The sequence below is a fragment of the Sinohyriopsis cumingii genome, chromosome 15 (genome assembly GCF_028554795.1).
Source record: "Sinohyriopsis cumingii isolate HCF-2022 chromosome 15, ASM2855479v2, whole genome shotgun sequence".
NCBI classification, from domain to species: Eukaryota; Metazoa; Mollusca; class Bivalvia; order Unionida; family Unionidae; genus Sinohyriopsis; species Sinohyriopsis cumingii.
Window position 1 is genome coordinate 16,873,562 of NC_142975.1, and position 24,776 is coordinate 16,898,337.

Below are 24,776 nucleotides of genomic sequence, written 5' to 3' on the forward strand. Positions count from 1 at the left end.
TGAAGTGGAGATCTTTATTCTAAAGGTAAAATAATAGTGGTAATATCAATTTTCATTTGCAAACTTCGAATTTGCAACAATAATTGTTTTTCTTTTCAAATCAATACTAGTAAAGAAAAAGCACAGCCATCTATTAAGCTTATTAAAATTGAACACAACACTAATAAATGTTGCAAAAACCACAAGATTCCCAAAACCTTACTGCAGTCATAAAATGGTCCATTATCTTCCCTTCAATCCAAAACAAGAAGACTGACCCTCTGATTTATAACAGCATTAAACAGTTTTAGTAAATTTGCAATTTAATATCTTTTTCAGGTATAAAAGACAAAGATCTCAAAGTATGATCTGCATATTTTTGAGAGAATTTCCCTATTACAACATTCATCTCTTCCGACCACAAGCCAGGCATGAATCTTTCTGGCAAATATTTATAAAGCATTAAATTTCAATATGCAGTTGGAAACATGACAAAACTGACATCTTCAACCTTTGTCGATGTATCTGTGCCTTAAACAAAACAATATTTCATCCAATCCAAGTAAAGTGTACATAAGATTTATATGTATGCTTACACAATCAAGTCTTAGATTTTGTGACGTTAAAGGTTCAATTAAGACATTATTTTGCACATTCTGTTCTTGTGTGTGAAACACAAATCAGAAATTCTGTTATAATTCCTTTAGCATGCCTAAAACATAAATCCAAACTTCGAAGTATGACTGTTCACTCTTGGAAGATACATAACAAGAGCTACACTTCCGAATTAAGCTGGTAGTTGATTCAAGCAGACAAAGAGGATTTTTCGGCAGCTTTGGCTGCTTCCTTAGCATTATAAAGGGCTAACATCTTCTTGATTTCTCCTATAGCCTTGCCCGGATTAAGGCCCTGCAAATTACAGAAAAAAAAGATATATAAACAGTTGCCTCAGATGACTTGAAAGCTGAGAAATAAGGTATTGATACTAAAGATGGAATGAAGGGTTCAAAACAATGCTATATCACATGGATAAAAATAACTTGTGAGATACTGACAACCATGTTCTCCTAAATGAATATAAATGTGAAATCTAAATTATAAATGTGTTTTGAAGTCTTTTCTTCTCCTTACCTCTTAACATAGAACTGATTAAAATATTCTTAAAGAAATAATTAAGCAAATTATGAACATTTTCTAACGAAATGTTACTGTAGTTTTTAGTTCACAAAAGGTATCAAAATGCATCAAGGGAAGTAGCCACTTTGAGGATTAATTATTTCTTCTTTGGGTTTGAATTTGAGTTATATCCCTTTGCATTACTTTGTCATTAATTTGTAATTATTTTGATTAACCAACCAAAACCAAAGACAAACAATATCATGCTGGAGCACAAGATCAGAATACTTAAGTCCATAGTTCACAGAGATCTTGTTAAAATTCACAAACTGTAAGAAATACTCTTGCACATGCTACTATACTGACTTTGTTGATAGATGGTTGAAAATCACAATGATAATCCTTGATCATTAAAGGCCTTGTGGTAAGATGTGGATAGTGCTGAACAAAAGCTTACACTAGTAAATTTCCAGCTAAAGGATAAACAACTGGCAAAGGCAGGTTATGAATTTGGGTTCAGAATTTTGATCTTTCCAGAATTGCTGGATTCAGAAGGTGGCTGAGTTTATTTCCTCGAGTTAATGTGACTGATGGAATATATTCAAGGAAAATGACCTTTTGCAGTTGACTGATCTCCACTTAACCAATATTTAACAAAATAAATATGAATAATTTTATGTGGGATCACCATAACCAGATTTCTGATTTGCCAACTTTAACAACAACATTTTTAGTCTGATTCAATATATTATCCCAATTAGTTTCGATTCAAATCTTCATCCTCTAAATTACTGAATCTGTTCTGCTAATACAGTGCGGTCTAAAATGTTTATGGTGATTTTATCAGACTTGCCTTAGGACAAGCCTTGGTGCAGTTCATGATAGTGTGACACCTGTACACTGTGAATCTGTCCTCCATCATGGCTAAACGCTCTTTAGTAAAGTCATCCCGAGAGTCGATCATCCACCTGCAACGACGTGACAGTAATGTGTAAAAAATTAAAGTTATGCCAATACAGTAGTCCCCTTTTGAATGGCCTCCTTGACCGGTAGTCACCTGCTTTTTATGGCCCGAGTCCCTTGGCACAGATGAGTTGGTGTTCAAATGTACCGATCAAGAATGGCCACCCTTCTGTGACCAGCAGCAAGCGTATTAGTAAAAACATGTAAAAGGTTCCCCTCAAATGTGTCTAGAACCAATAATTAATTCATATGGTAAAGTCAGTAATCAAATTATCTCAACCAATATATGTCTCCTGAAGTCCGTTCCTGAAAAAAGTGTGGGCAAAAGTACATGTAACATTAAGATTAATATTATATTGTGTGTGTGATTTGGATTTTTAACATAGTTTTAACAATTGTTCAGTCATATCACTACGATGTCTGCAGTGTGGCAGTTCATAGTAATGTCTAGCACTGGGGCATCATGCCACAGACATGTAGCATGATGTTCCACACAGTTACATTATTCTGACACCAGGCTGACCAGATCTTACACTAACCTCTTAATGCTGAGTGCCTAATGAGGCAGCTGTTAGTGCCATTTTTATAAGTCTTTGGTATGACACAGCCGAGGTTCAAACCCACAACTTCCCGCACCTGAGGCAGACACTCTAACCACTAGGCCACTGGAGCAGTCTGTATTATATCATTATGTCATCATTAAAAGAAGAAATTTACAGGAAATGGCCTCAACAATGTTGAGATAGAGTTTTGGGTTTCACACAGCTGTTGAGTTCTTCTCTTTCATGATTACAACCAGATGTAACAGTCAATATCACATCATGGTCAGCATAGGCTAAATATAGAGTTTATGGATTAAGACACACATATATATTAACCTTGAACAAAACAGGGTACCAGAGAAAGACTGAAAAATTATGTGACAGTACATATATCACTGCCTTTATAAAGAAGGCATTTTGTCCACTCTACAAAAGATTTGTCTGCATAATTCAATCACAGTCCTGTACAATTAGCAAAATAGCAATAAATCATTACAAAATTTTAACATGTCATCACATAAACAGTCACAGTTATTCAACTCAACAACACTGGGCAAGGATGGGACTTGCAGAACAATTTTATGAAGGACTCAACAACAACAAACATTGTAACTGATTAGGAGAATATTCAGCAGCAGTGGGAAAATGGAGCAAATGGAAGGTGAATTTTGTATGTAACAAGATTTTAAATGATGTTTTTTAAAGGTTTTGCAATGTGCATGACAACAATACCCCCATTCACATTTTACGCTTATGTCAAGAATAAAAACTATCAATGTATGTTCAGCTGAAATAAGCCTATTCTTTAGACAAGAACCTTTTAATAATTAACTCTACTTTTTTAAATAATATTAAATGAAGATAGTAAGTGCTTTGAAGTATGTAGCTTTTTCACAATGTATATTACATAAACTTCTCATAAAAAATGTAGCCACCTCTGGAAAGGCCACCTGTATTAAAAGGTCACTTTTTCAGTGCAGAAGGGGTGGCCACATAAGAGGGGGGACTACTGTATAATTCTCATCTTTTTTTCAACTTATCATTAAAAAGAAACTTCCCATATCAGGTTCTTCTGTAACTCGACCTCTATAACAATGTTGTTGTTGTTTTGGGGCTTAACGCCATTTTTCAGCACACAATAGGCTATACATGGCGGCCAGTATTAATGGTGGAGGAAGAACCCAGGAAAACCCCGGAAAGAACCACCGACCCACGAGAAGCTACTGGCAAGCTTTCTCACATACCCACATTGGCTGAATCCTAGACTCGAACTGCCGCAGACAGAGGTGAGATGGCAGTGATCCGTAACGGAGAGCGCTTTAGACCACTTGGCCACTCGGGGCCCCACCTCCATAGCAAGACCATTCCAGTACAATTTAAACCACTGTAGACCTATCACATCTATAAAAAGCTGCCAAACTGTGAGGGGTGGACAAGAATGTCTGGTTTTGGGCAGAATACATCAACTGAGATAAATCTGCAATGTGTTTATGAAACAGTTAAATACATTTTCAGTTTTTGTTTAGTTGTCAAATAATTGTTCAAGGTGATCTGCCAGCCAGACAAGTCTGTGTGGAGTAGGTTACTGATATAATTCTTCAAATTTAATAATTTTGTAGGTTGAGTCAATTTGTTAAAGCCCTATCACCCTCAAAGAAAATGAGAATATTCCATAGATTGTAGCATCATGAACTGTTTAGACACAGTCAGTTGCATTGCAGTGATTTACATTGCCACATGGATATTATTTTCAACTTGATGAGACAAAGCCCAATGTGGAACACAGATTATTGTGCACACTTGAGTGAAATGGTCTGATAGCAAAGAAAAGATGCACCAGAGATTTCACTAAAGCAAACATAAAAGTGATGTTAGCAAATCTACATTATCTATGCCATAATCAATACAAAAACAACATAGATACTGCTTTAATGGATATCACATGCCTGATGTAGATTCATCAGTCTTGTTGAATGAAATTGAAAAAATTTCTAACAGGTAATTCTGCACTGGATGGATAGAAAAATGGGTAGATTGAAAAAAATCTAATGTTCATTTGAATAGATTCCATTAAAAGTGCCATGTTATATGTAAAATGCAATTTTCAATTGTTATGTGTATGAAAATTACTTTTATAAGTTGGAGATCTAATAGAGTGATGTCACCTTCAGGAATAAAAAAAATAATTTCAGCTCTTTGTTACAACTATCATATATTACACCACTTGCAAATTGATTTTATCTATACTTTTTGCAGTATGTAGCCTTTTGGTCTAATGCAGTTTGATAAACAACATTTTCTTTTTTAACCCTGTAAAAGTTACCTTTATAAAGTTGCTTTATCCTTATGACAACATGCCAGTGAGCTGAATTGTTAGCAAATGTGTTGCTGGGAATTAAGTAAAAATATTTGTGAACTACAAGATGATATCATCCAATCATTGTTAAAGTAGATAAACTCATTTTTATATTTAAAAAAAAAGATTTGATTAAAAGTTATTTATTATGGCAGATGCAAGTCTCAAGACACTTCACCTATCCATGTCAGTCACTACTGTTCACAGCGGACGATGTCCTCAGTTATAATCTGAAATTCATAAAATTACTTTAATGCTACTTAAGTATCTGCTACCATACCATAATTAAAAAATATACATTTTATTTGGGCCAAATATCTGCGTTTATTTTGAACATAAAATTAAAACCACTGATATAACATAATAAATGCATAAATGCCAACCCCTGGTGAGGAAAAAGTGTAATCCAAGTTGACAAAAAAAGTAATCCAAGCAGAAAAAGAGCAATCCACCTATAACATGATACAATTCAATAAGCATATGAACAAAATGATTTATTTATCCCTCTGGACTTTTAACATCAATTACTGCTTCAAGTTTTAACATATAATACTTTAAGCTTTAACTGATTCAGCCCCGATCCCGTCTGTAGGCGTGATGAGGCTGTACCCTACTTCTGAGCTCTGCAGCATCAAGGTCATTTAAGATACACCAACGTGTGGTATTAAAAAAAAGCAGACAGATATAGCTCTAAAATGATACCAAATAATCTGGAAGTTCTATTTGCACTACAAAATACAGAGGGAAAAACCTCATTTTTTTGGACCTGATTTTTTCTCACCCAAAATTCGCTTGAGGTCGGAATGCGATTTTGCGTCCAGATTTTAGACCTTTTGGCCTCAGATCTAAGGCACACCAGTCTTAACTGCACACAGAAAGGTTCTTCTTTGCAAAAACTAGGATAAGGTGGGCATTTGGAATAAATTGTGGCCTCCATATGAAAATGATGGGTCCATTAAGCAAAAAAAAAAAAAAAAAAAAAAAAAACTTCTGCTCATGCACAAGCAAAATAACCAATGAAAATTGATGTATCTAATACAACTAGGCATTAGTCTCATGGAAAATTTGTTGAAAGCAGATGTATTATGATGTATTCAGAAATAGCCCCCCAAATGTCTTTCCTATGCACATTTCAGGCAAAAACGACAAAAACCTCTGGGGTTGAATGAGTTAAGAAGCAACACACTCTCATATCATATTGCATTTCAAAACACTTTATACCAGCTGAGACTATGAATGTTTTGCACACCAGTAGAGTACTAAGTGCTGGGTTACAGAGCCTGAATCTGAATTCAGTTTTACTTTTTTTAACTGTACTGAATAATCTCTCACAGTTAGCATTAGAATGATCAAGAACCACTATTCCTTTTATAAACTGACAAAGATGAGGAAATTTATATCTTCTAGTTATTGGGTCTTTTAGCTGGGAAATAAGGTGCCATTGCTCATCAACGCTGTCTACATGAAGTATGTTGTCAGGTAGAATGCGAATTTGAACTTCAGGAGTTCTTCTTCAAATTTATAGGCAGCCTTTCCTTCAGCAAAGTGCATTAAATGACAGGGACAACCTGATATGAACACTAATGGAGACATTTTCAAAATACAGAATGCAACTCCTTTGCAAATTTCAGTCATCACAGATTCATTATCAGCTGAAAACTCCATACAGTTCTGCCAACCTAGTTTTATTCAAAGCATTATCAAGCAAATCAAAAATATTTTCTCCAGTGGAATCTAATGTTAATTCTGGTAGTGAAAAAAGAGCACTTTGACTTACCCCTTTTCACTGTCAAAGTCCCTTACACAGACTGAGTACAACTTTTTATCATCATAATCACTACTCCTGTCAAAGCTTTAGGGGGCTACAGCAAATGACTATCTGTATGCTGGACTTTTAATCTGTATAGACCTATTGAATAACTTCTGGACTTGCAACTCATTGCATATATTTATGACTTTCCATTTTCCAGACCCATCTGTGATGCCAAGTACACCAGATAATCTATGTTAACCTTTGCAAATAATGTCCAAGGTCACAAGACTGCTTTAGTTAGCAGTGTTGCATATATAAATACATAAGGATTTTGATTCCAAGTCTGAAAGCTGGAGGTCAGGGAAGCAAATACAGATTATTAAAACAATATTCTATTATTGACCTGTAGGCCTGCATGAGGACTGCTGGACCGAGATATTTGTCTGAGTTCCACCAGTAGCTGGGGCATGAGGTGCTGCAGCAGGCACACAGGATGCATTCATAAAGACCATCCTGAAACATAAACCATACAGACAATGCAGTAACAATTGAACTACATGGTGCAATTTAAAAAAATATTCATTAAAAAGTTACTATATTGCAAATTAAATTTACCATAAATGTCAAGAGATTCTTCCTACAAAAATTTCACTTAGCAAGAAGTCTCTGAGATTACTTAAAGCCACCAGTATCTGGAATAAATCATGTTTCTTCAAGAATTCTCACCCAATCATCATAAAACATGAGTACATCCACTACTTCACTATTCCATCGAGGAAGTGGTCTAGGCTATGTTCAATTAAATGAAACATCACACGAAAAAGCATTGAGCCATTTGCAATAATGTCTCAGCACAGTTGCTCATCAAAATGGGTTTCCGGTCCTTGTATGAAAGGAGGCTTGAACACTGCTAAGTATGTTATGTCCTTTTTTAAATGTGGGACTTCAGTGTGAAAAGCTGCTGTGGATTGAACTAAAAGCTGGGTTAAAATGTACGAGTCATCACTGCAGAAAGAAAGATATCTTGATGCTTGGATCTTGAACATGCCTTTTGAGACAGTGCAAAATATCAGCAACTCAACCAAAGTAAAAGCTTGTCTCGTTTCAAGAGACTGATTAATAAAAAATTCTGAAAAAAGCAACAGACAGAGCTGGAAAAGACAATAGCCAGATTTTCATTTCAATTGATCTACAGAAAACTGGTCTTCCTTGGACAGTATCTGATCAAAGATAGGAAGATGAAGCACAAGTCTTCAAAATTGCAAAAGAGGGGGTAGGGTGGACACTTCCAGCTAAAGCAGTGATGACTGAACAGTAGTGCCTATATTATGTCAACTAAAGGAAAAGTCCAAAAGCTATATAAAAAAGAAGAATAACACAAATACTTTAGAATGTGTGTGTGTGTGTGCGCTTTGGATTATCAGCATCGCTTTTTAAAAAATTCAGTCATATAGCTACAATGTCTGCAGTGTGGCAGTTTATAGTGATGTCTAGCATTGGGGCATCATGCTGCAGACATATAGCATGATGTCCCACCCAGTCACATTATCCTGAAACCAGGCTGACTAATTCTAACACTAATCTCTTCATGCTGAGTGCCTAGCATGAAAAACTCTTCCAAATATATGTAAACAATAAAAAAGGATAAAATATAACAGTAAAAGTGTTATGATTAGCAATATTAACAAAACAACAAAGGTAACAGGGAAAGAACAGAACACTTGCATATACAGGTGAAATCAGACAGACCTTTCATTGAACTTGCAGAGAAGGGATACAATGAATACAAAAGTACCCAAGGAAATTACGTTCAAAACCATACAACACATAACAGTACAATTACCTCACATAATTAATAAACAATAAACAAAGTAGATAATCTAGCTGAAATGAAAATATTATAGTCCAAATGGAAGACAATTATGATGGAGCCAACATGATTATTCTATAACAAAATTAAGCAAATTAAATGCAAAATATTTATCTACAATGAAGACTGAGCAAGCAATAGAAAAAGAGCTGGAGCATATTCCCCTGAAGAATCACCCAGACAAGTGATTTTGGTACTTGCAAGGCATTTAGAAAGACCATGTTCAAGCATGACTGGAAGTGTTAACTGATGGTTGATGGGATATGGGTACCAAGCCATCTATTCATGGTATGACCAATACAGTCTATCTTCCACCTTGACAAATGAATGAATGTTTTAGCACTCCTGTTGTTAAAACAAGCCAAAAGATGTAGCTAACATATTTTTGTAGCTTGAGAGAGCTGGAGTGTTGGGGCAACATATGCAATATGACTGGATACTCTAAGTGAAAAAGAAATAGCAACATCAGCATTAACAAATCCGAATTTCAACATAAATACAGGAATAATTACAAACTGTATCACATAATTCATTTTCAATCTTGATCTAATTGCTTTTTGCTTGAAACGTGCTTTCTACAGTCATCTTTCACACCATGAATCTAACTAGTTCTTCATGCTTTGAGCTGTATCTGATTCTGAATATATGTAGCCATTCCTTTCATCTAGCTGTAATCTGCATTGGCCACCTTTCCTTTTGAATCTTTCTTTGACATTCTTATGCATTAAGCAGTCATCAGTACTAACAGGACACTATTTATCGTGCATGTTTAATTGATTTTTGTGATATAATTTCACAAACAAATGACAAACATTACAAGTATGTCAATGATCTAGACAAACAGTGTGTTCAAGCCGTGGTCTGGTTAGAGAAAATTATATCTGACAAGAAATTTTCTGAATTCTGTGAAAAATCTGAATACTTGCTTGTTGTGACTAGGGGGCCAGCATTTCTTACTACTGAGCTGTAAAGCCAATTACAATTGCTGCTGTGCCATATATACTTACTTATAAGACAACTCCAACAAAAACTGCACAGACTCAGATCTTCCATTGCATAATGCACTGCAGATCTGGGTCAGTGCAGTTTCTTAGAAGTAATTAGTAGAGTAAGACAGATCCTGTTCTGCAGGTACATGATGCTATGGCAGATCAGGATCTTTGCAGGTTTAATTTGACTTATAAGTGAGTATATACTGTAAATGTATTTCTGCTTACCAGCTTGGCTCTGTCCTGCATGTTCTGGAGGTATTGCTTCTTGCCAATGTCTGCCTCAGTCATGTTCTTCTTCTTTAGGTATGGCTCAATGGCCCTGTACTGTGCATAGAAGTTATTCATGTCCTGCAAGGAAATCATTTGTGCTTAGTAATCAGTAATATACCAGCTTAAATAGATTCAATGACAAAACAAGGTAGAAATTTATTCATTGACAAAACACAAACAAGGGAAATAAATGCAGCAGTGGTTTGGTTTTGTAGAGTTAAATATCACTCTTTAGCACAAGTTAGGCTATACATGGTGGTCAATATATTTTGTGGCGGAAAACATCCAGAAATAATCACAGACCTATGTAAAGTTATTGGCAAGATTTCTCACTTGAACCCACATGGACAAAGATATGTGCATGATCTGTATTTTGTCTCTGAATAACATAAAATCATTCACCTCTACTAAACTGATAAACTGAATGGAAGTTATCTTAAACAAAATGCTTGCATAGCAAAAGCAAATAAGGCTTGGGTCTGGATGCCATATTCAAGATGAAAGCATTATTACAAAAACACATGACCCCACAGTCAAAAGGTTGAGCAAGCATATCACAGATTGAATTGTCTTAGCTTTATAATGATTCATCTGTAAACGTGATGTAAGCACATCCTGAGTTTAGGGAATAACACAATCAAAACCCTAATGCAAATTTTTGTATGTGATCATCATAATGAAACTAACATTTTGAAAGCAGCGACCAAAATACTTTTATATAAATACACAGAAATAATGAAATATACAGACTGGTTAAGAAGTGATTAAAGACTTACTGGAACCAGATCCTTTACCACATACATGTGAGGCAGAGGGTAAATTTTGGTTGTCTTGCTTGTGTTGGTATCAATTTTGCTGAGAAAAAATAAATATTTATTTTAAATGAGAGAAGGAATCAGATCATCTTCATTTATAAAGATGAAAGCAAAGGACAAAAATTGATGTTTGATATCTGATTTCTATGACAATAAATGCAATAAAACAAATGAAAGCAAATATTTCCAGATCATTTCTTCCTACATCTTCTAATTAAGCTGACATTGTATACATATGTATCCCAAAATATACATCTTTAAAGAGAGTCTTGGACCATCTAGCTTTTAACAATGAAGGAATAATTAAGGTCTTGATGAGTAGTCCAAATTAATTATGTACAGTACAGCTTTAGAAATTTTTTGTTTCACAATACATCATGATGAGGATGGAGAGAGCATAGAAAACATTAAGAATAGTCCCTCTTCCATCTCCTCACATATCCTAACTGAGTTACCAATGCTTCTTGCAAAGAACCATACTTTCTCACAGAGTTGCATTAATCACCGTAGAGTGGACGTTATATAAATCATATGGGCACAATTTACTGTTGCAGACTCCAGCAAGCATGTGCTAAAGGGTTTTATTGTTAGAGAAATCATAGTGGAACAATCAACGATTTTAAAGCTAACAATATTAAATCAATAGTTATTTCATTTTTATTTGATCAATGTATCTAAAGGTGTAATGTTTGGCAGGTATGTATATGTAAATGAAAACCTTTAAGTGAAATCTTAACACAGTGTTAACAACTCAGACGCCAACAGTGGAAAATGTGATTTTACAAAAACAAGTCACCCATGACCCTGATCATTTACCATCTTATCTGTCATTCCCAAAGCTGCTGTACAAAACTTCAAAATTAAAATGTTACTTTACCCAACTGTGGGCCAAGTATGATGACAATTATCAACTGTGGGCCAAGTATGATGACAATTATCAACTGTGGGCCAAGTATGATGATAATTATTAAATGTGGGTCAAGTATGATGATAATTATCAAATGATGCAAATAAAGGAGATATAGTCAAGCTTGTCTTAAAAAGACCACCCATTCTGCCAACAACAAAAAACTATGTTCTCTCAAGATAGGTGGTCTTTCAAGACAGTTTTACTGTATTAATCTTTTAACCAAAAGTTCATGCAGGGCAGTTTGACAGACATAGAGACCACTATATGTTACCTTCTTACGTGTTACCTTAAGTTAAATTTATCACAAGTGAGACAAGAAATGAAAATGTAAACATAGTGTCTATTCAGTCATAAGACAGCAGAATAGAGAACTGTAAAAGGCCCATTCTAAATTTCAAGACCAATGAGGAAAACAAAAATCTCTAAACTTCTTGGACTATGAGACCCTGAAATATATAGATCTACCATTCTTATCTACCATTCTTACCACAAACAAGCAAGTGTGTTGCCTCCAGCTACATTCATAGCACAGGATCCACAGATTCCCTCTCTGCATGACCTCCTGAAGGTCAAGGTTGGGTCAATCTCATTCTTGATCTTTATGAGAGCATCAAGAACCATGGGGCCACACCTATTGTAATAAACAGTGATTAGAACATATGGTTCATAATAAAGTACTCTGCTTCATGTCAAAACAGGGTGATGGGAGCCATCACATATATCTTCACTTTTTTATTTGTGACCCCCTTTCTAACCAATGGCACCACCTACATCCATATGGTTGCATCCACTACTTTGCCATCATCTACTCACCCACGTTAAACATTACAAGAATTTTCAATGTCCTTCAGAAAGTGTTGATGCAGTTCAGTTTACAAGTCAGCTGGACCAGCCCTCCCCCAGCTGCTAACAATTTACGGTAATGGAGATGGTTGGCAGGTTTGCCTATCATGATGTGTCACTACTCAAAGCATTTCAGCATATCTCTTCACATAAGAAACATGAACGAATTAAAATTTTTAATATCAACAGTAAGGTAGCTTATATAGCTACAGATTTTTTTCTACAAATAAGTAAACTAAATACATCAGATCTTAGCTTAACACAGACAGAGACCAGAGACATGTTTTTGGATACTGAGATCTGGTAGTCTCAAAAGTTGTACAATTTATGCCAAAACAAATCAAAATGCAAGTAAGCAGACTAACTGATGGAGTGAGGTGCATCTCCGTCGTTGGAGAATTACATTTGAAAATCTTTCATTGCAACTTAACTATCACAGACAGGGAGAATGGGATTCACCTGGAATCCGGAAATTTTTTCTCACATCTTTATTCACTCCAGTGGCAAAATTAACTCAGGTTAACAATAATTGTCAGAAGACTGTAATTATGAATAAATATTGTCAGAAGACTGTAAATATGAATACTAATTGTCAGAAGACTGTAATGATGAATACTAATTGTCAGAAGACTGTAAATATGAATAACAATTGTCAGAATACTAATTATGACTAAATGTCACAAGACTATAATTATGAACACTAATTGTCACAAGACTCTAATTATGAATAATAATTGTCACAAGACTCTAATTATGAATAATAATTGCCACAAGACTCTAATTATGAATAATAATTGTCAGAAGACTAATTATGAAAAATAATTGTCACAAGACACTAATTATGAATAATAATTGCTGAAGACTAATTATGAATAAGAACTGTAAGAAGATTGTAATTATGAAGTATATTTGTCACAAGTCTCTAATTATGAATAATGAATAACAGAAAAGCTCCAATTAGTGATTCATGAATATCAAAAGACCTCTAATCATAATCATGTGTATCAGAAATACTTCTAATTATGATTTATGAGTATCAGAAATGCCTCTTATTATGGTTTATGACTATCAGAAATACCTCACCTCTAATTATGATTTATCACTATAACAAGACTTCTAATTATGATTTATGAGTATCAGAAATGCCTCTAATTATGGTTTATGAATACCACAAGACTTCTAATTATGATTTATGAGTATCAGAAATTGCCTCTTATTATGGTTTATGAATATCACAAGGCCTCTGATCACGAGATATGTGTATCAAAAGAGCTCTAAGTATGAATAATAAATATCAGAAAGTTTCAACTTAAGATACATATGTATCAGAAGATCTCTGTAAATAACAAGAATAAGACAAACTATCTTAAGGCCTCTAATTATGACCAATAAATAATATTTAAAAAATAACCACATTTAAATAATAATATCAGAACAGTTGTAATTATAATTCATGGGTACTAGATGACCCCCAATTATGATTTTATGATTATCTGGATTAGAGCAATATGCCCAAGTCAAACTCTCAAACGTCAAAAGGAATCACATAATAATTCACCCTGCAGTACATTTGTTACATAATTAGACACAAAAAAATTGTCAGATTAATGAATGACTAAAATTTTATGCAACTCATACCAAAATTGAGATGTCAGAATTTGACATCAGAATATCTGCTAAAGTTAGTTTTAATTAAGGTTGAACTGTGTTATAATATTTAACTGTTCATAACCAATAGTCTGTAAACCCAAGGCTAGATGACATCAACTAGATATTTATTTTATCTTATATAATGAATTTGTAAATATTATTTCAAATTCAACCATCTGCAAAAGCATACTGTTTCATAAAATTCAAAAACACCTACGCATTGAGGTCCACTTCATAAGTCTGCAGTTTGGGTTTGTCTCCTTTCTTCTCAGGATCCTGTTGATGAAGCAAATTATTTAAAAAAAATTAAAACTTAAATTCAGTTCTTGTAAGTGCTATTTATAATGTAGGGCACACATTCGTAACTCATTTAATGGTGAAAAGAAAAGAAGCAAAATAAAATGAACTGAATTCTTTATATAAATAAAAATTATCTATGTGTGTGTGTGTGTGTGTGTGTGTGTGTGTGTGTGTGTGTGTGTGTGTACCTTTTATTGCAAATTTGTGGTTATATGCTACAATATATTGTAAAATTGGGATATGTACACTAAGAAACTATTCAAAACTGTACACTGTCACGATGAAATATTCTGGCAGTTTTATTGAGGTGACCAGTATATCAAGGTCTGATTCATACTAAAACAACCACCTAGAGAAGAAAATATAAGGTCAGTGTAAAGAAGAGGTCAGGGTGAGAACCAAACCAAACAGCACTGTCAAGACAAAAGGCTGATTCTCTACTAACAGGGACCTGTTCTTGGTGATAAAAAACATGGATTGTCATGAGAGGAATCAAATCAACCTGCCAAAAATGTAGACAGTTTGGCTCAAATGAAAAGGCATTCATCTTAACTAATTATACCCACCATAAATGAGGTGACTAGAAAGGAGGACTTGTATGAAAATGAGTCATGAAGGCAGATTTCTTAGTCAACTGCGACATAATACTTGGAAAATTCCATTGTGGACCAAAGGCCAGAGACTCTGGTCAAGAGAAGTCAAAATGTGCACATATGATATACAGGTCTTAATTCTGGCCTACATCCTTCTTTCCATGAAGGCAAAATTTATCTGTAATAGTAGAAATGGCAGCCCTTAATTGTTTTGGTAGATAACATTGTCTCTTTGAAGAGCACAGGTGAAGTGCTTCAATGCAGAGCCAAGACAAAGAGGTAAAAGAGAAACATATACATTCTGAGATATAAAGGACGATACTAAACTGCTTCTCTTTCAATTCAGTGCTGTTCAAAATTCTTTGTTTTCAACTAAAGTTTCCTTTAAATTTTAATCTAAAATACAGTAGAGTGTGACATTTACTTGTAGCATTGTATTTATCACAGGCACAAAAATATTCCTGCTGTCAGTATGGTCAGCTATACTAATAAATATCAAAAATACATTCTATGCAGTTAAAATATGCTTTATTTAATCAATAGTTTGCTGTCGTTGCTCAAGGTTTAATGCCATTTCACTGCACAAGATAGGCAATAAATGGTGGCCAGTATATTTGAAGGAAGAAGCCAGGAAAACCCCATTAAGAACAGCCAACCCACAAGAAGCTACTGGCAGCTTCCTCACATACCCACACTGGCTAAGCCAAAGACTTGAACACATGTGGACAGAGGTGTGATGGCAGTGATAGGTGATATTTACAACTTACTTGTGTTCAGGGTCATTTTACCTGCTGTTTTTAAATCACGAACTCAATTTTCATCTGCATTTACCACAACACCTTAACAAATGTATGGTAAGCATGCTGAATAACTTGTCACTAATTGCTGAAGTTAAATAGGAGCCTGACAGACTCATGATGGATAGTTACACAAGTCAGCCCTTTTCTAGTACACTAGGTAACTTAACATCTTAATATTTTTCAATGCAAAAGTTGGCCACTACTTTGGAAATTCAGGTGCCAACCTAGTTAATGGTGGAACATTTTATTATCAAAGATGGTAAAGAAAAACATAAATCATTACCTTACTTTTCTACAAAGCCCTCTTATCCATGTGCTGACATCCTGCGATATGTCCATTATAAAAAGAATTGTCAATCAGTTCATTTCAAGCAATGAAGTGATAATGTCAGGTAATATTCATCTTGGTGAAAACTGCAGTATTTAAAAATGAGCTGAAATCTGTTGACCCTTGCATAATCTGCATTATCTCATAATCTAGTACAAATAAAATCTAAGAAATAGTGCATAAAGTTTCTAATGTCTAATATATAGCTGACACAGATATCTATGTCTACCATCTTATCTAATGCTTACACATAATACATTATTTTTAGTGTACATTATACAGAAATAAATTTAAAACATACCCATCTATAGATTGCAAACTTCTTTATCCGTGGCTGTTTTGCTGTTGCTGCAGCAGCTGCTGTTTTGGCACATCTTGTCTGGAAAGAAAATGAAAACACTTTAAAAATGTGGGGACTTTAATACGTTCAAGTTGAAGTGATACTTGTGTATGTGTATGTGTTTTGATCTTTATCTTTCAATTGTTCTTTTCAGTGCAGGGGATGCGATATCACTTTCATCTAACAATTAACAAAATACATGTATATTGTGTCAACTGTAACAGAAATCAGAAAATGAACGCATCTGTACATTCTGATAAAATAGCATTGAGAAACAAGAATAAGATTCATTGCACAAAATGTACTACCGGTACATATATTGAGGCATTGTCATTATGTTGATATTAACTCAAATAAGATTTGGCATTTATGACTCTTACATTAACTTCATTAGAACTAGGAAACATTTAATTTATAATCTGCTGAATGATCATGTTTTTCAGTATCAGAAAGTAAGCAGATTGCTACTGAAAGGTTTTTCAGTATCAGAAAGTAAGCAGATTGCTACTGAAAGAGATAACAATGTAGATATATCAGTGCTTCTCTCCCTCCATTAACCTTTTTTGTGCATGTTTGCAGGTGTCATAGACAGCAAATAACATCCATTTGATAGAGACCACATCTAATCTACAATGGTCATCAATGACTATTCCACAAGAAAGCATAGAGTGCAGAGCTTTTCTCCAAGAGTGATGGCTGCATCTTTGTCAAGACATGCTGAGAAATAGTAGAGGGATTTTCTTCTTCTCCACTCACTGTTTCTACCCCACAGTGATATGCAGGATTTGGAAAAAATGTGTCAGCTCTACTGTAATATATTTTCTATGTGCATTTGCCTCTCAAGATACATGTAGAGTAGTTCTGAAAATGTGACATTGTCTCACAAAATCTGACTTGATATAATCTTATTTAAAACAATGTTTTCTCCAGGTCCGATAAAAACCATTAATCAGTAGTTTCATTTTCTGAAAAATGCAAAGATCTCCACATTTCTTCATCCGAGTTAAAAACAAAGAAATCAATATGGCACTGGTCTTTTTTAAAAATCAATTAGTAAAAACAATAGCTTTAAGTTTCATAATTAGTTCAAGTCATAGCACTGTAATGTGTCACATTTACAGTAACCACTTGCTATGCATGTCAACAGAATCAGCAGCTACCGACTCTTTGAAAAGTGGATTAAAATACAATGTAATTATCTCAGTTCCTCTAGGGTGAAAAATCCTGTGTTCGAAGCTTTTATAAGTCACTAATTCCCAGGCTTAGCATAACTGTTAACAACATTCACATTGGTACCTACTGATATTTTTAATCAGTAAGGCATTTTACCAACTCAGAGTGAGTAAGTGTCATTCATGGGTGTCAAGCAAGCAGTAACTTTGTAGGTAACCAATTAAATATGAGGAAGAGAAATGGTACTGTTCCATATTCATCAGTCAAGTAAACTGATTTGTACACAAAGTTTATAGCATTTTGACACAACCAAGCAGAAGACCTTCCAAAGGTGAAGGGAGTTACAAACAGACCTATAGCAAAGGGATGAATATTAATAATCTACCAGTGTTGTGTAAGGAATTCAAAATGGAAAGCAAAATTTGTTTATAAATAATGATTCTGTTATAATAATTACCTATCACATTACATCAGGGATATCTTTATTTGTTAACTCTGAATCAAGCCATGTTTCTGTCCTTATATCAGTCAGACATTGGAATCAACTCTTGCAGGTTAACTCCCCTTTCTATTTGCTAGGTGGCTACCGTTATACCCAGTTTAAACCACATTTCTGTACTTAACCCACAATGAAAAAGATGCTCAAATTGCAGAAAGGGTGTGAGCGATTATTTGTAATGTGATCTGGTAAGTATTATAGGAGAAACATAATTTACTCAAATTTCCTTTATTGGGTGAATGCATTACTGGATCACATTAAAATTAGGAGAATAGGTAAGGTGAAGAGGAAATGTTTAGCATCTTACTTCACCAGTGTTGCCCAAGAGAAGCAATCGCTCTACTAATGGATTAAATTCTCATATTAGGGAAGATGGTGACCAATTGGATGTGGAGGCATTCTATCCACTGGGGTTGTCTAATCACCGCCATTCCCTAACCATCAGAGGGAATAGTTCAGGTTGATTCATACGTTCAATTGATCCATAAATCGAGTCTACCAGAGATTTTTCGATTTGCACAGAGGATTGGTTATGAACTTGGTAATAAGAGCTAAGTCTTCTATAAAAACATTCACAAAGTATTCGATTGTGAGGCCATTAAATGCAGCTTCTGCAGGAAAATGGATAAATCTAAAATCTTTAGAAGCACATTTACTAACCTCAAATATATATAAAAACTAAGAGATTGTACCACACATAATGTCATCTATTTGCTCACCTGCACTAAATGTGGCAGACAATAAGAAGGTGAGACTAAAAGATAATTCCAAGTGAGAATAAAAGAAGACTTGTGTGATATCCATAAGTATTCCGAGTTTCTAAGCATTTTAATTTATCTGACCACAATAAATATTGTTAAATATTCAATCTGAACCTGAGATCTCTAGTAGCACTTTTATAGGAAAGACAGAGAACTTTTTTGGATGTACCAATTACATACTCTACAGCTGGTAGGGATTAAATGGGAGCTCAGACATTTTTGATTAAATTCTCATGTTAGTTTAGCACAATGGGAGACCTTAGTTAAACCTTAGTTAAACATACGCTAGAAGATCCCTATGTATAACTCTGACCACCATTGAGAAGTACTGACCTACCGTATATACTCGCGTATAAGCCGAAAAATTTAGGAAAAAAATAAGGCCTGGAAGAATGGGGGTCGGCTTATCCACAGGTCAAGGTCCAAGTCTGAAATTTTTAACGCTTTTTTCCTTCAATTTTTAGTATTTATTGTTTCTGTCGATCGCCGAAGATGTGATCACATGCCTAATGATGCCACATGGCTCATAAGATTTGTGCTGTCGTGAAGTGAAACAAATATTTTATTTCTAACTTAAGTGGTAGGATAATGAATGAAAAACATGTTTTAATGTATTGACGTCTATTTGACAGATGTCAATCCACCAGAAAATGCAGCCATACGTGTTATTTGAGCCACGGTGGTGCGTGTATTTTCCAAAAGAACCGCCATATTAGTAATCTCCAGTCAAGTATTTAACCCTCAGCTAATCAGTAATCACTGAACTCTACGGTATCGTACAAATGCATGCTAGCTTATTTCAGTGTAAATACGAAAAGAATCTACGTAAAAAAATAAAAGAATTACGACACTGAAGGTATATACGACAAACATTTTGATCGAGAGCAGAAATACATGTACGATAGTCTTAAAGGAACAATATCGAGAGGCTCCATAGGGGTTTGTTGCGCGCACGCTTAAGAAGGGTAAATAACAGGGCAATATACGAGTCGTTGTGTTGTTGTGGGGTTTAACGCCATTTTTCAGCACACGATAGGCTATGCATGGCGGCCATTATTAATGGTGGAGGAAGAACCCGGGAAAACCCCGGGAAGAACCACTGACCCACGAGAAGCTACTGGCATGCTTTCTCACATATCCACATTTGCCGAATCCTGGACTCGAACCCACGCAGACAGAGGTGAGATGGCAGTGATCCATAACGGAGAGCGCTTCAGACCACTCGGCCACTCAGGGCCCCTATATACAAGTCAGCGTGAATAATTGTAAAACAATATAATTTGTGGAATTTCTTTGACACGTGTTTTAGAAGTAACCGGTAGCCACAGTTTATATACTACTGTTGTTTGGTTATTAGTAAAGCAAAGTGGTCGGTTAGCGGTTGAGTGTTGTATAATAGCTACCATATGCTTAATCTGTGGTAAATTCCTTGGGGATAATATGCAGAGATCTCGCTAGGATTTCAAAACTAGGAGTCCATGACTCCCATTTTGGTAAAAATAGGAATCCCACCATCAAAAGTTGCAGTCCCTTCTTTCCTAAAGAATCAACATAAACGTACGTGCATCTATTTTTAGAAGGAGAGGTTTTCATAATGTAATCACTCACTATAACATAGCTTCATTACAAATGGTCCATTGATATGATCGCAATTTTTTTGGTTTATTTATTTGTCTACGTCCTTGTAGTAATTTTAGGCAATTATTAAATAGTATCTTATTTGGCGTTTTTTTTCCCCCGTATTTTCGCAAATATGTGTCAGGTCGGAAAACAGATTAGACCTTAAAGCGCATCTCGCGAATTCCACAACATAGCATTGTCCCATACGTTTTCTGACCTACATAATTTTCAATTTAAAGTTAAATCTTTAATAAAATAATACCTTGGCTTTGCTTTCAATGATCTGCATATTTTTCTGAAAATAGTTGCCCGATGGTTTAGAAAACAGACAATCTAATAAACTGGTACATCCCAGACTTAGCGAAGTCTGCCATCATTTCCCGTTAGGCCTAATGGTTCACTTAGAGTTTCAAACTAATTTTGTGACGAAATAGTGTACACGAGGCAGTTAATAATCACCGATTCTGATCTTAAAACACAAGTTTGTATGTTTTATCATTAAAGGGTATATGCAGGAAATTGATAGTTGCTACTTTGCTCGGAAAAGGGTTAATGGTCAATCAGCTATCAAAACATATGCTTGTGAATGGGTAAGAATTTGTTTGTCAACGTAATTGATATCAAAACTAGGCCTAGCTACAGATGGTATTGATGAATACATTTTGCTACAACACAAAACTAACCCCGCTAAGGTGATCTGCATTTTTAAAAAAAAAGTATAGTCAGTCAGTGTACCTCTTAAATAGCTCTTGTTCGTCCATCAGTGATACTGAATTTTGTCAATCCAAGTCAGGTCTTATTCCAAACACTAAGCTAGGCATCACACACTTTCTTACAATTGGCTACTGTCCTATCCGAACTATCAATGCTAGCAGCTTTAGCACTCTTCTGAATCTCGTTACAATCTTCATAAGTTTGCCGTTTAACCCCAAAATACTTATCCAAATTATGAATGGCATTTTGTCAAGGTCTCAACATGTCTTGATTCTCGTGCACTACTTATTCCCATACATTCGGAAATGAACACAGTAACGAAAGCTAAAGTTGTTTATTTGATGTACTTTTATAAATAACCACATGTACATCTCTGGGTCTTTCTGACTCTGAATTCAATGACTGTAAATATCAGTACATTTTCGCATCCGGCCGCCAGTCAAACAAAGCCTTTGATCTTGCCGCACAGCTATTGCATCATGTTTTTGATGTACACTTATAATGGCAACATGTATGTACATCAAGGGGTCTTTCAGTCACTGAATTCTGTCATTGTAAATATCAGCATAGCTAATTAATCATCACATTTTCCCACAAAGCACGTGGCTGAAGCAGGACTGGCAAGTCTTTGAAATTTGCCGCACACCTATAACATGCGTACGGAGGACTCCCGCCTCAGGGATTTTCTGCGTCCCAGATCAAAAACTGGCGTCCAAATATGCGTAATTAAGTGTTTCTGAGATCTCTGATACGTTTGTTTTGTTGCACAATGCCAATGACTTTACTAATCAGATGTATTGTTTAATGAGATATGGTTGTGGACATGGTTTCTGCTCAAAGTTATAAACTGTCACAATGCTTGAATAATGTCCATGCTGAAACCAATCATATTTTGATCAATTGAATCACACTATCGGATGATCATGATGACAATGACGACGTATATGATGAAAGCACGCCCGTAACAGAAGCCGAGTTTTGTGAACTGTTTGGCGAGTCTGATACAGAGCCAGATTTTGAAGGATTCTAAAAGTGATAGAACTTTTATAATTCATGATTTTAGAATGAGGATTAATTAAATTTCCATTAAGACTTAACACTTTAGAATTGTTTTTATTTCAACATATAAATTAGCTTTCTTACTTTCATTTTATTTAATAATGTGATTTGCTGAAATAAACGTATTCAGAACTCACTTTGTGCATCTTGTGATGTACCGGTAGTCTAGAAATTATGGGTTGGCTTATACGTGGATCATGCACTTTATAACAGTTTTACCGCTTCAGTTTGGGGGGTCGGCTTATACGCGAACGGGCTTATATGCGAGTATATATGGTATTATGTTTTGTAACTCTGACTGTTCCAATGTGTGATATAGTTCACATCAGACAAAATTACAAAACAGGATCCAAAAAGCAAGTTCCCACAAACATGATTCCTGGCACATTTCATATTGTTAAAAGGTTTCATGTACTAGGAAAAAGCTAACAAGAATACCTTTGTCAGCCTGTTTCTCTTTCCAAATGTGTGCTTGTATGAAAAGCAGTAGGGAAAAAGAAGAGAGAGATGAATTGGATAATTAGATTAGTACAGATAAAAGACATAAATTTTCACAGCACAGTTCCTCCTGGATACTGACCAGTCAATATATGCAAACATGTATTAATTTAATTTATTCAGAATCAAACCACTAGGAATTGCTGAAAACTAATTTATTTTGATCTTCTTTCTTCTTCCCCAACTCCTCTCCCACTCTGCTGTTTTACTAGAGTTTAAAATGCATGCATTTCTGTTTGTTTCATGACTTTATCATATGTCAAAGGTCAACATGTTAAGGAGGAACACACTGAATGAAATACTGCCTTCTCACTTGCCAACTGAAAATAAGCTATAAATAAATGTAAAAAGTAGCATGAAATATCAGCACTGATTCTTAATTAGGTTGCATGAGAAAGGAGAGAAGTGTCCTCCCTTGTATTATATTATACTTTATGTATGACTGACAGTTAAATTGTAACCAATGGTATGCACTCATGTGCCTCTAGATAAGGGTTGTGAAGCTAGGAAATGAGAAACACCTTATCAATATACACGTCATGCATCATGTTTCAGCTAGATTGAATAATAGTTTGAAAAGATTTATTTTAATGACAATCATTGACCTGAAAGTGATACAGGTTTCTAGCTTTCAGTGCAAAAGGATTAGCTAGGGCTAAACTAATTAGGTTCCACAGAAAATTAGGGAAATTTCTTGTGGAATGCAACACAAGAGTAGAGGAGGGTATACAGTGTAAATCGTAAATAAGCCTGGAAATGGGAGATTGGTTTTCTGCATTTATTTCTCAACCTGTCACGTTACAAATAAGATCAGGGCAACATGCAGTACTACATGTAAGATGTAGCACATGTTGATTTTTGTAGGTGCTATGTCTTACTATCCAAATAACGGCCTTGTATAGTGTGTTCCAATGTTGTTGACATCAGAATGAGTAGTCAAACTTTCAGGAATATCTCACACATCTGGCAGCATATATCAACACTCTTCCACTAATTTATGTGTAATTAATATACTTACTGTGCCGTCTTAATCCTGGCGGAATGAAAATAGGTCACTAGCAAATGGATGCTTTTTCATGTTCCGTTGACATACATTTGAATTTGTTGCAATGCGATGGTAGTCGAGATATGCCGATGTATGTTTAAGTAGGTTCATGTGGCGGATATGTTTCTTGAATGAAACGAAACATTGCTTTACAGTTCCAATAGGAATATTATATTTTTAACAGTTTCGTTAAAGAATAATATTTCCACTTAACCCAATTTTAGCATTCCCAGCTGTCATCGCCTTCCAGTCAACTGAAATGTAGGCCAACAAAACTTGAAAACAGGTCCATTTCTATTGTGAGGATTTGAATTTATTAGAGAAAAGACATCAGAGTAAGTAAAGTTTGACTTAAACATTATTACCTTACTTTGTAGAAAAGCGGTTATTTTAGTTGCCATTTGTGCGAGATATTCCTGAAAATTTGACTTTCGTTACGATGTTAGTCGACATCAAAACACACTACACAGCGCCGTTAGTTAGGCAGTAAGACTGACGCCCAAAACATAAATATCAGCGTCAGGTCTTACATGTAGAACTAGGCAACATGTTTTCGTTATTGCTGCATTCCTGGTCATACAGACGTCAAACGTCGTCTTTACGAGCTAATCCTGTACGAGAAAAGGAAAACAAAAAATATACTAATAAATGGGGGTTATGGTCTACTGCCAGCTGGAGCTTAGCCGAAGTTCAAGGTTATAAACAGAAACTAGCGTTGACATAAGCATTTTTGCCATAATTTTTAGAAACAAGTTAACATGATCACATCATTCATATTTTTTCTTCTTCTTATTGTTGATTTTCAGCTGATGCGTTCCCTGCTCCTTTACCTGCAAAAATTGTAAACCAGCTGATTTCGGGTGCACCAATTTCGCAAAGCTTCTTGAAGCCATGTTCCCACTGACTTGTTCTCTGATTAAATAACCTGAAATGACCTTCACCTTCTGACTCAAATAGACTTGACCTCCATTAATCTCATAGGAGTAT

The 24,776-nt window shown here is 35.0% G+C and overlaps 1 protein-coding gene and 1 long non-coding RNA gene across 2 annotated transcripts; one reads left to right on the top strand and one right to left on the bottom strand.

The window, feature by feature from the left end:
- On the bottom strand, positions 1-24,768 carry LOC149781330 (succinate dehydrogenase [ubiquinone] iron-sulfur subunit, mitochondrial-like). Its single transcript, XM_089935431.1, has 9 exons — positions 24,620-24,768; positions 16,382-16,459; positions 14,277-14,335; positions 12,054-12,197; positions 10,618-10,696; positions 9,797-9,919; positions 7,113-7,222; positions 1,949-2,063; positions 1-888 (listed from the first exon to the last, which is right to left on the bottom strand). Exons 1-9 carry the CDS (start codon positions 24,680-24,682, stop codon positions 784-786), a joined length of 876 nt encoding a protein of 291 aa, XP_089791557.1. The 5' UTR covers positions 24,683-24,768; the 3' UTR covers positions 1-783.
- Positions 2,072-5,946, top strand: LOC149781331 (uncharacterized). The gene is made up of 2 exons (XR_016414676.1): positions 2,072-3,696; positions 3,961-5,946. It is a non-coding gene; the product is annotated as an uncharacterized LOC149781331 (long non-coding RNA).
- Positions 24,769-24,776: the final 8 nt, after the last annotated feature.

Excerpts from the sequence above, each read along its gene's own strand:
- LOC149781330 (XM_089935431.1), bottom strand. The coding sequence starts at position 24,682 with ATGGCTTCAAGAAGCTTTGCGAAATTGGTGCACCCGAAATCAGCTGGT. Across the intron at positions 14,336-16,381 it reads AGTTTGCAATCTATAGATGG|GATCCTGAGAAGAAAGGAGA; the intron begins GTATGTTTTAAA and ends CTTCATCAACAG. Across the intron at positions 2,064-7,112 it reads GTCCTCATGCAGGCCTACAG|GTGGATGATCGACTCTCGGG; the intron begins GTCAATAATAGA and ends ACGTCGTTGCAG.